This window comes from Daktulosphaira vitifoliae, unplaced genomic scaffold, assembly GCF_025091365.1.
Source record: "Daktulosphaira vitifoliae isolate Bord-2020 unplaced genomic scaffold, ASM2509136v1 Scaffold_4, whole genome shotgun sequence".
NCBI classification, from domain to species: Eukaryota; Metazoa; Arthropoda; class Insecta; order Hemiptera; family Phylloxeridae; genus Daktulosphaira; species Daktulosphaira vitifoliae.
Genome location: NW_026099575.1, coordinates 10,952,722 through 10,968,454, shown reverse-complemented (window position 1 = coordinate 10,968,454; position 15,733 = coordinate 10,952,722). Strand labels below are relative to the sequence as shown.

At 25.4% G+C, this 15,733-nt stretch overlaps 2 protein-coding genes and 2 non-coding genes across 5 annotated transcripts in view; 1 reads left to right on the top strand and 3 right to left on the bottom strand.

Moving 5' to 3' along the window:
• Positions 1-5,215, bottom strand: part of LOC126903722 (E3 ubiquitin-protein ligase SMURF2) — a 9,992-nt gene extending 4,777 nt beyond the window's left edge. The window contains exons 1-8 of one of the 2 annotated variants that reach the window (XM_050682141.1): positions 4,861-5,215; positions 4,296-4,334; positions 4,105-4,216; positions 3,892-4,034; positions 3,006-3,225; positions 2,191-2,325; positions 2,024-2,118; positions 466-712 (exon numbers count right to left, since the gene is read on the bottom strand). In XM_050682141.1, coding sequence (XP_050538098.1) covers positions 466-712; positions 2,024-2,118; positions 2,191-2,325; positions 3,006-3,225; positions 3,892-4,034; positions 4,105-4,216; positions 4,296-4,334; positions 4,861-4,918 — 1,049 coding nt within the window. In that variant the 5' untranslated portion in view covers positions 4,919-5,215. Of the gene's footprint in view, positions 1-465; positions 713-2,023; positions 2,125-2,190; positions 2,326-3,005; positions 3,226-3,891; positions 4,035-4,104; positions 4,217-4,295; positions 4,335-4,860 lie in introns of both variants that reach the window. The other variant, XM_050682140.1, reaches the window with a different exon arrangement.
• A 1,810-nt stretch (positions 5,216-7,025) lies between these two features.
• Positions 7,026-10,341, bottom strand: LOC126903723 (growth factor receptor-bound protein 2). The gene is made up of 5 exons (XM_050682142.1): positions 9,879-10,341; positions 9,707-9,804; positions 9,380-9,499; positions 9,055-9,244; positions 7,026-7,359 (listed from the first exon to the last, which is right to left on the bottom strand). The coding sequence occupies exons 1-5, from the start codon at positions 9,954-9,956 to the stop codon at positions 7,183-7,185; spliced, it is 663 nt and encodes a 220-aa protein (XP_050538099.1). The 5' UTR covers positions 9,957-10,341; the 3' UTR covers positions 7,026-7,182.
• A 2,233-nt stretch (positions 10,342-12,574) lies between these two features.
• Positions 12,575-12,736, bottom strand: LOC126906438 (U1 spliceosomal RNA). Its single transcript, XR_007704254.1, has one exon. It is a non-coding gene; the product is annotated as a U1 spliceosomal RNA (small nuclear RNA).
• Positions 12,737-14,803: 2,067 nt separating this feature from the next.
• On the top strand, positions 14,804-14,966 carry LOC126906436 (U1 spliceosomal RNA). The gene has a single exon (XR_007704252.1). It is a non-coding gene; the product is annotated as a U1 spliceosomal RNA (small nuclear RNA).
• The last annotated feature ends 767 nt before the right edge of the window (positions 14,967-15,733 follow it).

The following is a 15,733-nucleotide window of genomic DNA, read 5'->3' as shown; positions in this document are numbered from 1 at the left end:
AGGGTAATGTCTTCGACTAGATACGATTTGTGATCTTTTGACGTATCATTGAAAGAAATCCGTTCGGTGAGAGCTGAGAAAAAGTGGTAACAGACACAGAAAAAAAAAAAAAAAAAAAAACACATCTTAGTAAAACCAATACCTTCTCAGCTTCGCATCGAAGCTAAAAAGAACTAATTTTCAGATTAAAGTATTTTAAATAATCAAGCTACTCTAAACAAAAATTGTTTCAATTTTAACTAGTTTTTGTTTTACTATTTTATTTAACCATTTAATAATAAAAAGGCTGGCCATTCATAATAGAACATTAACTATAACTTAGAATTGTAAAAAAAAAAATATATGTATTTATTTTTTTTAACAGAAAAGCAGTTCAAATTGATTAAATCAATGTTTCATATTTTAAGAACCAAAAAATTTATAAATAGTCAATTTAAAAGCTAAAAATAGTAGAAAATATCTTACAGTAGTAAATTAGCTATTACAGAAGATGAAAGTCTTGGATCAGAAAATGTAGTTGTACGATTATTATGATCCACATAGTAATAACGACCACTTGATGTTTGACGTACTTCCCAACCTGAAGGTAATGGTCCAAGTTGTTGTCCAGGCATAACACTGATATTCCTTGGAATTCTAGGATCATGCCAGGTACTTAAACCAGTTGGTGTATGATAAAAATATATTTGCCCTTGTGGAGTTGTTCGAATTTCTAAATAAATAAATAAAAACTACATTTAAATATACAAAAGTTTTTAATCATTCTTAATAAGGCAAAAATTTACATCTTAAGTTAATAATAATTTTACCATCAGTTAACACAATATTTCTCAATAATGTCAAAAATTATTCCCAACTATTAAGTCAAAATTTATTATTATTATTATAAATAAATGGTATTAGACAATCCGGGGAAAGTACTGTTTTATAATTAGTTTCCTCTGTTGTTTTAGAACACTATACAAAAATAAAAAAAAAGGTCATGGCTAATAAATTGTATGAAATTTTTTAATATCTTATGTTATGAGCAGGTTAAAAGTTGAATTAAACATAGAAAATTTAAACCGTTATAAAAAAAGTTTAATCAGTTCCAGAAAAAAATTCTTTTTGCTTAAAATTGTTAACCGATATCAGTATAAGGGCTATCAGTTTTGTAAAAATAAATTCTCAATTACTATTTTTTTTTTTCTAAAAAAAAAGTAAAATAAACTTTAACCACTCAAAATCAGTGATGGTTTTTTCAGTAACTAGTCCTATGTAAAAATTGGTTAATAATAAAATAAAATTTTAAAGTACTCATTTTTACACCCAAAAATAGTCTTCTATTCAAAAAATAATTTTTTACTACCCTTTTTCCTAGTATATATTTAACCCATAACTATTGTTATTATGAGGATTGACAAAATATTTTACAGTTGTAGTAACAACAACAGTAATACAACTAGGCTTTTATTCTTAGGAGGTCTACATTAAAAAATCTTTCTGTATTTCCTTAAACAAAAAAAAATTGTAACCTTATAATTATAACCTTTCTAAAATTATATAACTTAAAATTCGAACACACAATAAAACTCAAAATTAATATGAATATTTAAATAATAAATTTGTAAACCTTTAAAGACTGTATTTTTGCCTACATGCCAAAGTGCTCCAATGTATAAAATTACTAAGTAATATAATATGTTTAACCATCTCATAATACCTTCTTAGATATAATGTATGAGTATCTAATAGATATAGCAAGTATTTTTAGTTATTTGGTACGACAAATTACTAAGTTATTTTAGTCAAACTTATAAAATATAACCTAATATATTTAAGTAGTCATGAAAGAATAAAGGTAATACATTTAATATCATTTTGGTTTTTGTAAATTTATATAAAACACAAGCACAAAAAATGATTTTACATAAAACAACAAAAAACACTTAGTCACTTTTGATATGAGGGTAGTGACATAAGTTAACATTTAGTTGTATATAGTAAAATGTGATTAAGTTATGGCAAAAATTAATTAACATACCATAACCAGATGGCAAATCAACTGGCTGTTGTACTGAGGAACTATGTATTGGTAAATTTCTTGCAGAATTATGTGATGATCGACTGCTTGGACTTCTGTTTCTAATTAAAGCAAATTAAAATTAAAGTTGATTTTACAACATAATAGTATTTATGATTAATACTTACGTTTGAGCTATTATACTGCTACTATTACTATTGTTATTTATCACATCAGTATCATTTTCAATATTAGAAATTTCTGAAGATGTTGGTGCTGGTACACAAGATGAATTATTTAATGCTTGAGTTCTAGTATGAGGTCTATTTAAAAATATAGCTTATAAAATATTTATTAAAATAAATAACACATAAAAAAATGCATATTACTTTTAATTCTTATTAGGTTATCCTTTTTTTATAATTAGTAAAATAATTGAACAAATAATGAAGGTAAATAAAATTTAAATACATTTATCGCAGCAGTCTCACATTTTGAACAACCCCATTATAATATAATAAAAATAATAAATTTGGAGAGTTTTAACAAATTTTTTGTATGCATTTTTAAGTGTATAATTATTGCTTAATAATTAGTCTCAAAACTAAATGTGATGTAATAAATTTGAATGTAGATTTAAAATAAAGAGCAAAATTATACATAGGATTCATATAAATATTGTAAACCACAGAAATTTCTTACTTCTTTTTGTCCTGTGTAATTAGAATGGTTGTTTTATAACATTTTGTAAGATTGTAATTTAAATTCTGTTATTTCAAAGTAAGACATAGTATTAAATATTAGATAATATCATTATAGTGATACAATCTTTAGAGTTTTTTTAGACTTTAAGAAGGATTTTTAAACAAAATTAATAAATTATTAATAAAAGTTTAAAACAATTTTTATCCTATTAATATGATTTTAAGCCTAAAATAATACAAAGATAATATATCTGAAAAATAAAACAAATCTGTATATTTTAATTATGTTTCAGACTTACTTATCAGGTTTGACCCATTGTGTAGTTTTAGTTCTATGATTTACATAATATAATCTTCCATTTTCTGTTTTTCTTTCTTCCCACCCTTCAGGTAATGGAGAAGGTTGTCTTGGAAGATTAGAACTAGCAGTTCCATCTTGAGATAACAAAGAAAAAACTAATTGGCCCTTAATAGGAATATGGTCATCGGAATTTAATTTTGTTAAATCCAACTTTTGATCTAAATTTAAAACAATTTTAACAATGATTATTTGAAGCATGAAACTTAGCACTATATTGTCTCACAATGATAAAAAATTATTGGTATTAATAATTAAATATATAATCAAAGATATATGTCATTGAATAAAAATATATTATCATATCAATAGTAGACATAAAAAAAGTAGTTGATTACATCATTTACCTAATTATTTTATACTTAGGTAAATAATCTTATTTTTAATAATTTACTTTTAATATTTTCTATAAACAAAATTAATATTCAATTGATAAATAAAAAAGTCCTTAACAAATCAAAACAAATTTGCTTAAAAAATGGTTGTTTTAAAAATTGAAAGTAACTAACACATTTAAGACAATATTTTCGAAATGCTGTTATTTAGAAAATAGAAAGTATTACAAAGTTATTAGGTGATGTGCGGGTTTTGTTATTTTTATCATTACATATTTACAAACAATACTATTCCTCCCACATAATTAAAAAGTTTTAATAACTTATGAAAATTATGACACTACGAGAAACAAAAAAAAAACTTCTCAATATTATTTTTATTTTTTTATTAATTAAGTGTTCAATGACAAAAGAATCATTCGAGTAAAATACCAAGTAGTATACAAAGTAAATTTAATTGCCAATCTTTTACATTTGAAGTTAATAACTTACAGCCTGTATCTTTGTATCTTTGAATTTGATTCCATGATAATCTAATACATCCAAGAAAACCACTGGCTGGCTTTTGTAAATTTTTATGTATTTTTTTATGATTCCACAAAGTAATAGTCACATGATCACCTTTACTGAGATACCTAAAGAGTTAAAAAAATACCCTTTAAGTTAATCATTAATATACATACAAAGAAATATAATATGTTTTACAAATCATAATGTTGATTCCACTGAGGATCACAAGTTGCTTTACAAGTATCTGTTGTATAACACTGTCCAGAACCATCTACACTAACTTTAGCAAAAGCATCTGGAGGAAGTCCTTAATTTAAAACAAAAAAAACTCATTATAAAATTATGTTTACAAGTATAAATACGATTATAACATATTGTTTACTTACGAAATAAGTCTTTTTTCAATAAATTTTGAGCACAAAGCACTAGAAATAAAATTCAAACATTTTTATAATTATATTTTTTAAATAACTCCCAAAAAGAAGAAATTAAGATATTTTCAAATGATAATGAATCATCAAGCTTCACTATTTAAAGGAAATAAACATCAATTCTTTTTATTTATAACCATATGTCATTTTAATGAAAAATATGATGTTGTCACATGTTTACAGTTCTTATCTAATAAATAATCTTATTATTACAAATATATCTCTATAATAATCTTAATTTTTATATACATATATAATTATATAAAGCTAAAAATTATTCAAACTTTAAATTGGTATAATGAAACAATACGCTTAGGAAATTTTTTTTGTAAAATACTACTTATTTAAATGGAACAATATGAAGATTATAATTTTTAAATCAGATTTTATTAAAATAAAACATTATATCAATAAGGTCTTTTAAATAAGTAATGTTATTGTTCAGAAATTTATGTGAAGAACGATGTAATTTGCAAAGAAAATATTAGATGATTATATACAATATTTCGAATTTACTCACCTGTTAAACGAATTTTAACAGCTCCTCCTGAACGCCTACTAGCTGAAGTGCCAGACATTATTGATGATCAGTAATTACTTGGTTGATGATCAATAATTTTTAATTATAGTACAATAATGGATACAATAATTCATTGAATTAGAATGTACGTCCATTATTAAGACAAAATAAATTGAACAGAATGACATTTCCAAAAAAAATTTATCACAGATAATTAAATGACAATGATTATACCCGTTGATTCATATTTAGAAAACATAATTAGTTAGTTAAATGATTTAAAATAAATGTGTAATTTAATTTTGGTTTAATTGTGGGTTTGTATGCCGTTTTATTACGTTCTATGAAGTAATCACTATTATGTGTAGTTATCTAAGAAAGATCAACCATTTCTATTATATTCCATTATTACCCAACTAATTTGATCATGGAAGAACGTACATATATTTTGTCAGTCCATGCATGATTGATAATTTAAATTTATAACACAGTTGAGACAATTAAATTTTTTTGCAAATTACTAAACTTTATTTACTTCCTAGCCTAGAACTACAAATAGATAACTACATACATTTTTTTCTTCATTTTTGTTGGGATAATTTTTAAACGTACCTTAATTCTCCTCAGCTGTACGTCTATGTTAAAAACTTAAATACATTGATAAAAGGGTGTAGAAATAATACAGAATCTAAAGATAGAGGTCCTTATAACCACCTTTTTTTTTAGGGCCTGATAGTGACTTTCGTATGACGAATCCCAAACTACGTTATAAACTGATGAACTTGTATTCAAGAATACATGCATGGCCGTCCATCCGCATATAAAGAATATAGTGGGATCACTGTTAAATTTCCCATATGGTCACCAATACAGAAACCAAAAGCAACAATACAGCTGAACTTCAATACTAAATAACACATCTCTGATAAAAATAATAAAACAACTATATAAAACATATTTTTCAAAATATATTTCTTTGATAAGTTTTATTGGAGTTCAATTACAATGCACAAAAATACAGCTAATTCTTTGTGGCGCATAATTACATACTATTTAACTTATTTATGAAAAAATTATTTTTTTAACACTATAAATTGAAAAATAATATAAAAAAACATATATTATGTTCTATAGTGTAGCAAATAAATAACCAATTAAAACCGATAATATTGTAAAGTTCTATTTTAAACAAAAAATTATTTATTGTTTTTAAAATACTAAATAGTAAAATAAAGAAATAAATTAATTTAAGATTAGACCAGCAAATTAATTAAAATATACATTTGAGATTTTAGAAACTATAGATAAAATAAGATAGAAATTTTTTTTTATATAAAAATTTCTGTATCACAAATTTATAATTTGTTAAGTAAAGTTTTAAGCAAATAAATTGTCCGATACGACTACATTAATAATAAAAATTTATATCAATTAATATTTATGTAAATAACATGAATATACTTCTTAGCTTATGGTAAAATCATTTTAATATTTTATCATTAAAACTTTTATAAAATTTACCAATGTACTTATGGTCACATTTATTAGATATTCAATTTGAATGAACTTGAGCGATAAATTTACAAGAAAAACATATTATAAATATTTGTTTTAATTAAATGCAATTAGTTATATGAATATATACATAAAACATTTATTTCCTTAATACTAAAATTTTAACAATACATTCAATAATAATACATTTTAAGTATAATATATATATATATATATATAAATATAAATTTAGCTACTTAATTAATTCTTAAATAGGTAAATAGTATACACAAAGGATATAGAAAAGCTATTTAAAGCTCATTAATTAAAAATCAATACGTTTTGAATACATAAAAAAACCAAAGCAGTTAATAAAAAAATACATTATAATTTAGATCAGTTAGTTTTTATTTCAACACACAATTTTTTATTTATTTTAGAATATACTCTGAACAAATGTTAACATTAAGAATGCTACTATGAAAATTAAAAAGTAATAGTAAATACATTTGTTCATATCATATACATATCAATGAGCTTTACATTTCAATAAATATTATTAACCATCAATTGTGATATAAGCCATATTACATATGTAATATACTAGTTGCTATTAATATACAAATAAAAATATTACATTCAAATTCAATTTTTAAATAAAAAATTAATGGCATTGTGAAATTATATATTATTACCACTATATTATTATTATTATTCAAACATAATATTTAAAGTGAATCATTAAAAAAAAAAAATGTGTAAGTCTGTTTAACTGTCATACATACGGCATCTTAATATTTGTATGATTTAATCAACAAAATTAAACATTTATGGCGCATGATATGGTGAAACATATGCAGCTGGAAATAAACCTTCTCTAGTACCTATTTCTCCTCGCCACCAGTTTACATCAGTACGATTTGTTACAGTAATTACATCTCCTCGTTTAAATGCTAATTCTCCCTCTTCTTGAGGTGTAAAGTCATACATTCCAATTACTAATGTCTACAGAGAAAAGAAATGTTTTTCTTTAATTAAAGTAATAAATATATAAATGAATAATTATTTTTTTAATTACCTTTATAGTATAGGCTTAATACAATTATTTAATTTTAAATAGTTACTTTTTGAATTTATACAATTTTTATAATGCTAATTTATTATTTTTTTACTTGACTTGATGTAAACCAAAAACTATTGTACATTTTAATGTACTAGTTTTTAGTTTTAGTTTTTATCAAGGTGGACATAATGCCCATGCACTCAGACCTGTTGGTCCATTGTACGCACCTCCTACCGAATTGTCTTGTTTCGATTTATACACAGAAGTGCTGTTACATTATACCTATTGTATAAGGGTGGACCATCAAGTTACCCCTATGAATGACCAAAGAGTCCCGTCTTTCCGGCAAAATTAAGTATCTTTCTGGGCCTTAGGTTTTTAATATCTTCTTTTTCAGGAAAAGGTTTACTCTCAAGTAGTTTGATCTTAGTGTGCACAAGGTTTCACATTCGCACATAATGTGAAATGAGTTTTCCTCTTCTACTCCACACTTCCTGCACAATAGTGATTCCAATACCCCCATTGCGTAAAGATGTTTAAGCAAGTGATCATGTCCTGTCAATAGACCAGTTAAAGTGCTTATTTGATGTCATGCTATTAAGATCACCCAGCAGTAAACCGAGGGTCTTGATAAACATTCTAAAGTTTCCCTGTATTCGAGGACAAGCTTTGAATTCACTTGATCAATACAAAGTGCTTTCAAAGCCTTTTGACCATATACCATTGAATACCATTAGGTTCTGAGCCCCTACCAGTATGCCATCACCTCTGCTTGGAAAACAGAGGGTGTTGTGCCCAATGACATGCTGACATTTATTTGTGGCTTTAGACCCCAAATACCAGCACCTACCTTTCCTGATTTTTTAGATCCATCTGTATATATTACAAATCCTCCTTTTTCAGTCAGGTGATTAATATTCCATTCTCCATGTATAGTGATTTCCACTTTGTAGGGAATGTTATTCATAAGAACTGGTTTGATATAGTCCAAAGGCTATTCCAAAAATCCCTTGTCTATCTCTTTTATTATTTTACCGTGTTCTGCTGTGTTACTTTCCAAAGTCCAAGTACCTAAGTTGTGGAATCTTAGTGCTGTGGTTTTGGCGTGACCTTAACCTCTAGATGCAGAGAAGGCAATCCGATAAGTGCCTCTAATGGGACTGTTGGTGTAGTTTTTAATGCTCCAGTGATGGCTATGGCTGCCATTCTCTGTATGCGACTAAGTTCTTTCCTACCTGTAACGAGTGCTGTTCTGGTCCACCAGACTAGGACACCGTACAATATCATAGATTTAATCAATGAAGTGTACAACCAATATATAACTCTTGGTTTAAGACCCTATGTCTTTCCCAAGACTCTGCTGAAAGTCCACAGTGAGGTCATTGCTTTTAATGTACTAAATAAAGTTTATTATAAACTTTTTAATTTAATATGATAATTTTAAAATAATATAATTATAAAAATACATATTAAACAAAAGACTTAGTCAATTTTTAGTAAGTCATGATCTCTAAAAATTACTTCATATTTTATTTTAATATATTAAAACAAATATTTTATATTCTGGTATTCTATGCAATGTTTTATAATTAAATAGTTATATAGATTATTAAGTAATTATATTAATTATTACTTACAGGTTTCTGGTTAAATCCATTTTGAGTTGCTGCTGGCATATCCCTCAGTCTAACATCTTGTGAACGTGATACAGATGATTCTCGATGATAATCAATTAACTCATTCAAGCTATCAAACTTAACAACCCATAAAAAAAATTTTGCTTGGGCATCCCTCAAAACTTTGAAATGTTGAACACCATCACCACACCTTAATTTATAAATAGAAATTATTTTGTAATTTTTTATAATTAATTAAACTGATCAACTTATTAAATTTTGTAAAAAAAATTATAATTAAAATTTGTTTAAAAAATTATAAAAGTTTATAAAAATAATTCCTTACTTGACAGATAATGAAAAATCTCCTGGTGAACTCTCACTAATTCTAACTAAGAAACATCCTTCTGGTTGCTGATCTAACAATTTTTCGGCGTCTGCTCTGGTTATTTTGCCATAGTACCAACTATAATTATTAGTAAACTTTTAATAAGGAAGTCAACTGCACAAAAAATAAACCCTAAACAAAACTCAAAATGTTTTTGAAGTTTTATGAGATTATATTTGTTATTTTTATAATTAATATATTTCTAACACAATAATACACATTATTCATAATAAGAGATCAGATTTCATGTAGTTTGTAAAATAATTATTTAAAAAATCCACTCACTCATGATTTTTCATTTCTATATAGTTACTGGGTATTAATCCTTCTTTGCCCTCAAATTCTGCTCGGAACCAATTCACATCATCTTCCATATTAATCACCTAATAAAAATTGTCATTATTTATGACAAAATTACATAAACTTCTATGCTTAAACAATATATATTTTATCATACCCTAAGTAGACTGCCTTTTTTAAAGCTAAGTTCATCGGGAGCTGTAGCTTTGAAATCATGTTTTGCAATAGCTTCCATTATAATAACTAAATATATACTTCACGCGGAATCGAAAAATACGTAAGGGAACGGCAATAGTTAAAAATATCAAACTTAATAAAAAATATATAAATTTTATTACCACAGCATTAAAAATAAAAATGCAGGATATAATAACCAACACAGTACGAGAGACAATTCAACCTTTGGTGAGTAGATAAGACACACGACGGACGGCCTCGCGTGAGTCGCACAGTGAACTAAAACACTAACGCTGATAGCAAGCCGACATTTGATGTGATAAGTAAAAATTATTTAGCATTGTTGACAATCACGTTTTAACTGATATCTTTCTGAAAAATCCTTCATAAATTTTGATTAATTATAGTAGTTTTTATAAAAATTGCCAGATTAAAAAAAAAAAACGAAAAATTGAGGAATTTATCAACCGTTTATTATTGTGATGAACATAAAAGCAGCATTGCCAAATTTCTTTAGAATTGTATAGTCGATTCGTTCTGTACGACCTTGAAGCTGTCTGAACAATGCCCCAAACATCCAACAGGTCTCTCCACATCAACTCAATGTTTTCAGGACTAGTGGGCACGTGTATTCACCACCGGCTTTTCTTTTATAATATACATATGTACTAATGAATTTATTAAATTTGAAATCTTTTTCGTCGCACTTTATGTACATTCAACTCACTAAATCAACCTCAATTCAATTAGCTATACTTTTTTTTCCATGGTCAGGTTTTGGTTTTCAGGGACTCGTGACTGCAAAAAATATTAATTTTAGAGTGTCCTTAATTTTTTTGGTATTAAGAGTTATATGCATGATCATTTAAGAGATATGTTTGAAGAACAAAGACTGGGGGAAAAAATTAGGTGACCTAAATGTAATATCTCTTTTTCCGATAAAATTTTGTTTTAAATGAATAGAGCCTACTACAATTAGTTGATTAACAAAAACAATAACTAATAATGATTAAAAATATAAAATTAAGAAACGACATAAAAAATACATTTTTAGACCATATAATTTTTTAAACTCTTGAAAGAATTTAGTCTTTCCAAGCTTTACCACGATCAAGAAATTTTAAGCTTTACACAAACAGATGCATATTTTGAATCTTAATTTTAAATTTATTGGTTTATTGAAGTGCTTTAATTTTTACAACATCATGATACTACTTAAGTTTCATTCATTTGAAACGATTTAGGTTCTGCGTAAAAAATAATTTTATCTTTTTTATAATAACAGTTTCTATTAATTAAGTAAAAAGAGATTTTTTATCATTATCAGTCAGGTACGTAGCCAGGATTTTATTTAGAGAGGAAAATGCTTAATAAAAATATTTCTCTCGCCTCGCAATACTATCAAGTTATGCTTCACAGTAATAATGTCATAAGGAATGGAAGAGTCTGTCTATAAATTTCTTCTAAAATATGCCTCATTTCAGCCTTTAAATAATTTGGTGAATTGAGTTCATATTCGGTTCCCCTTGAAAATTAATTCCAAGCATATTTAAAGCGTACTTATTATTTTACTTTTGGGACTTTATATAAGAATTTATACATAATATAATATACATGTAATTATTTACAACATATCTAACCTTTTAAGTGTATCCCTACGTAAATCTCTATCCACAGTAAAAAATTGTACCCCATTTCATTATACAATAGTGTATTATAGTTTCAATCTACTTGATATAGACTCAACGTTTTATTAGAGCTTATGAATATTATGTCGTCGTTTACATGAAAAACGGCCCCAATCGATATTTTAAAAGAAAATATGACGTTTTTATAAGTTACAATAGAAATAGATTTTTTAATATTGAATTATCTCAGGAAATAATAGATAATAATAATAATAATTTCTTCAATAAACGAATAATATAATATAAGATGTATGTATTTCTCAAAAATAAAAATTCTCAAATTTAATTTACACAGTTTTGCCTCGGAGAAGACGATATTTAAAATAAATTAACTTTGAATTTTGTAGCGAGTTTTATATAAAATAACAAAATGAAAATGACATAATGTAGGCTTTCATGTGATGATAAAAATAGAAGCTTGTTCTAATTTTAATTTTAGCAATGATGAAAAACTAAAACAATTCCTTAAATTTGATCATGTACCGTACTCTTTTCATTAAAATTTAATTATTTTGCTGAAATACTTATAAATTGTATAAATAAGGATTACCTCATTAAAAACAAACATTTTAGATTCAATAAATTTGTTATTCAATCACATATGTATTTGATAACATATTCATACAGTAGAAATATATAATAATGTAAACTATGGAAAAAAGGCTCAACTAAAATAAAAAAATTTGAAGTCACTAAATGAATTTTCTTATGTTAAATATATTGTTACATTATAATGAATATAATCTTTTACGTTTTTAAAAAGAATAGGCTATTTCTTCTAGTACAATTCCGTGAAAAAAATACATTTATAACTATTTTGTCATATACGCCATTCATTTGATTAGATGAAATTAGAAATCATGTATGATATGACTATGAAAACAAACGCTTCCTCAATCGTCTTATTATACTTGAGGGCAAAGTAACCTCATAAAGTTTCATTACCCCTTCTTCCTTTGTGTTTAACAGTTTAGAGAAGAGTCGATATCAGGGACAGCGCGAACGCAGTCCCGCTACCAAAAATTACGTGTCCGAGATATTCCTATTTGGAATACTCGCAGGGGTCAACCATCCCGATGTGCAATGAGACAGTCTCGTCCTGGAGGAACCGCCTCGGTGATCACGGTTAACCTCGACACCAAGTAAGTATGTCTAAAAAATTCGATAATTCACGTTAAATAATATATCACTTCGGGAAAAACCAAGTAGACTTCGATTTAATAAAAATATGAAACAACGTACTTCATGATAATTTTATCAATAGATGTTAACCTATTTAAATTATTATGTTTGATTGATAGTAATGTTGATCGAAATTAAAACCAAACATTAAAATAAAAATCGTGGTACAACAAAAATAACTACCGAGTGAACCAGAAGTTAATAGAAACGCTATCTATTGGCATAATTTTGCGTTTTTACAGAGTATAAATTAGATAAAACAACGACTTCGTAGACAACGATACTATTATTAATGACACTTCAAAAAAAATTTAACATTTCAAAAATTTACCTTTTTGCAAAAATTAATTACTTTATTATACATTTTTATTAAATATAATCAACATTACTTGTAATTTGGATTAACCAATTATTATGTTTGACAATTGGATTCCTTTGGTTTTCAAACAAAGTTATTCTCCATATAGCATTTTCATTTTTTTAATGTTTAATAATAGTATTGAAAAACGTTTATTTTAAATTATTTTTCTAAAAATTCTGTATGGGCTTCAAATTTTCTTTTTTAGACATTTTAGAAAAATGTTATTTCATTTCCTCAAAGTGAGAAAAATTTTAAAAGACAAAAATGTCTTTTTCAACTGAAATATATTTTTAAGTAGGTTTTTATATGAAATAACATTTAAATAATTTATAGTTTATTAATTAATGAAAGAGATCACATTATGTTTAAAAGAATCATAAAACTTATAGTTTAGTTTTTAAGTAAATAAAATTATATAATAATTTATTTTTTAAATCAAATTGTTATTTTTATTTAAAATTACAATTTACTTAGCATTGGAAACAATAGTAAAATAAGTTATGTTCAAAAAAATTTGGGGTATCATATTTAACATAATTTTTTATTTTATTAATGATATAGACAAGAATTTAAAAAGCAGTTAGATTTTTTACATAAACTTAAAATTACAAGATTTTATAAGAAAATAATAATTATCACTAATTATAAAATAATGAGAATCTCTTAAAAACAAATGAATTGGCCATTTAAAAAATATTTAAAAAAATGTTGGAAGAAAGTAAAATCATTATTATTGGTTATCTTATGCACAGTTGCACAAAATGACACGTGTTCTTTTACAATTATTTAAATCTAAATTAATCTATACAAATATACCAACTGCAAAATCAAATTTTGATTTTTAATATATTTGATACATTTTTTTTTCTTTTTAATCTCAAACAACTGAAAAAAAATGTTATCACTATAATAGCTAAGATATAACTTTTATAATTGTATTAATAAATTTATATTAGTATAATCAGTTTAAATATTAGTGCTTACAATCAAATCCACTTAATTTAAATAAAAAACCTCCTGGACTAGTGCTTATTCAAATGAGGAATTTGATTAATTGAAAAGATTTATTTCTACCTAATTTGTAAGATCGTGTTTATTATTTTATATAATTTGCATTATATTTAAGAAGAATTTGTTACAAAATTATTTCTTTATAAATAGTAATGTTACTCAAATGACCCATGCAAATATTAAATAAAAATAAAATACTGAAATTTAAATATTTGATACTTGTGACATACTCTGGTGGTATACAAATTAATTATTTTATCGAGAAAACTCATAAATTTAAAGATAATTTATACAATTAATAAACATTTTTAATTTAACTATTTTAAAATTTAATATAGAAATACGACATTAATGTATTATTTCTTTTTATTGAAAACATTAAAATAGTTTAATAAATTTCCGATAGATGGTGCTGTCATGATTTTTTTACTTAACACTTATTAAAGATGACTTATGTTCGACTCATATCAGTTACAAAACAGAGTGTGACGTAAATTATTATTTAGGTTTTACTCAATAGATTAGTATATTAGAGTTATCAATCGTTGTATTTAATTTATGAAGATTAGTTTTGTAGTGATTTTCATAAATTTTTTACATACATGAACCTAACATTTTCAGAATGATACACTATTATAAACTTCATCAAATCACCCATCAAGCATACTTACCTGGCGTGGAGGTCAACCGTGATCAAATAGGCGGTTCCTCCAGGGCGAGGCTTGCTCATTGCACATCGGGTGAGCTGACCCCTGCGAGTATCCCTAATGTGGATACCTCGGACGCACAATTTTTGGTAGCTGGGACTGCGTACGCGCCGTCCCTAATAAATCTAAAATAATGAACATCACATGAAATCTAATATAATAATAGTTTAACTTTACTTAAAGGTACTTATCAAGCTAGGATAATGAGGGATTACGTATGATTATATAGAACACCTTAGGATATTTGATTGAAACCAAAGTCATGAGGGTAATTCACCAAAGAACACGATTTATTATAATTACATGTACCCTATTATAATTTCAATATATCATAGAACGTAGTTATGGAACCTTTCTGTGTAATAATAATTATTTATACACAAAAAAAGGTTAAAATTTACTCTAATCTGTTCTCCTCCTATACAGAATGTTCAAGTAAGGAAAAAGGTCAATTGTGACAAACAATGAGATCAATAGTAAGTTTCCTTACTTACTGAACACTCTTACAAGAGTTGATAGTGCACACAAGAGATAATATCATCAATTAAATAAATGTTCCTTAAGTATTTGACCATTATACAGAAATAGTGTCAGCAAATTAAAACTTCGGCTCTTTTTTCAAAATTTTGTTCTTAAAACTAATCGATTTTTTTAAAAACTAGATATTTAATGTTTTATTTTTAAATATGCATATATTCATAAAGTAAGGAAAAGAAAAATTTTTAATATTATAAACAAGTCTCATGTTATTTTTTTTAATAAGAAAAATGATGTGATAAATTGTTTATCTTTTGAATGCTAGTTTTGCAATAAATAATAATTTATTAAATAGAATAACATTTTTATTTATTTTACAAGCCTAGTTATAATGTACAAAATTTTGAGC

Bases quoted from the DNA above. Each gene is read 5' to 3' on its own strand.
- LOC126903723 (XM_050682142.1), bottom strand. From the start codon at position 9,956: ATGGAAGCTATTGCAAAACATGATTTCAAAGCTACAGCTCCCGATGAA. The intron at 9,805-9,878 runs GTATGATAAAAT...AATTTTTATTAG, and splicing joins AAAAAGGCAGTCTACTTAGG to GTGATTAATATGGAAGATGA. The intron at 9,245-9,379 runs GTAAGGAATTAT...TTATAAATTAAG, and splicing joins GATTTTTCATTATCTGTCAA to GTGTGGTGATGGTGTTCAAC.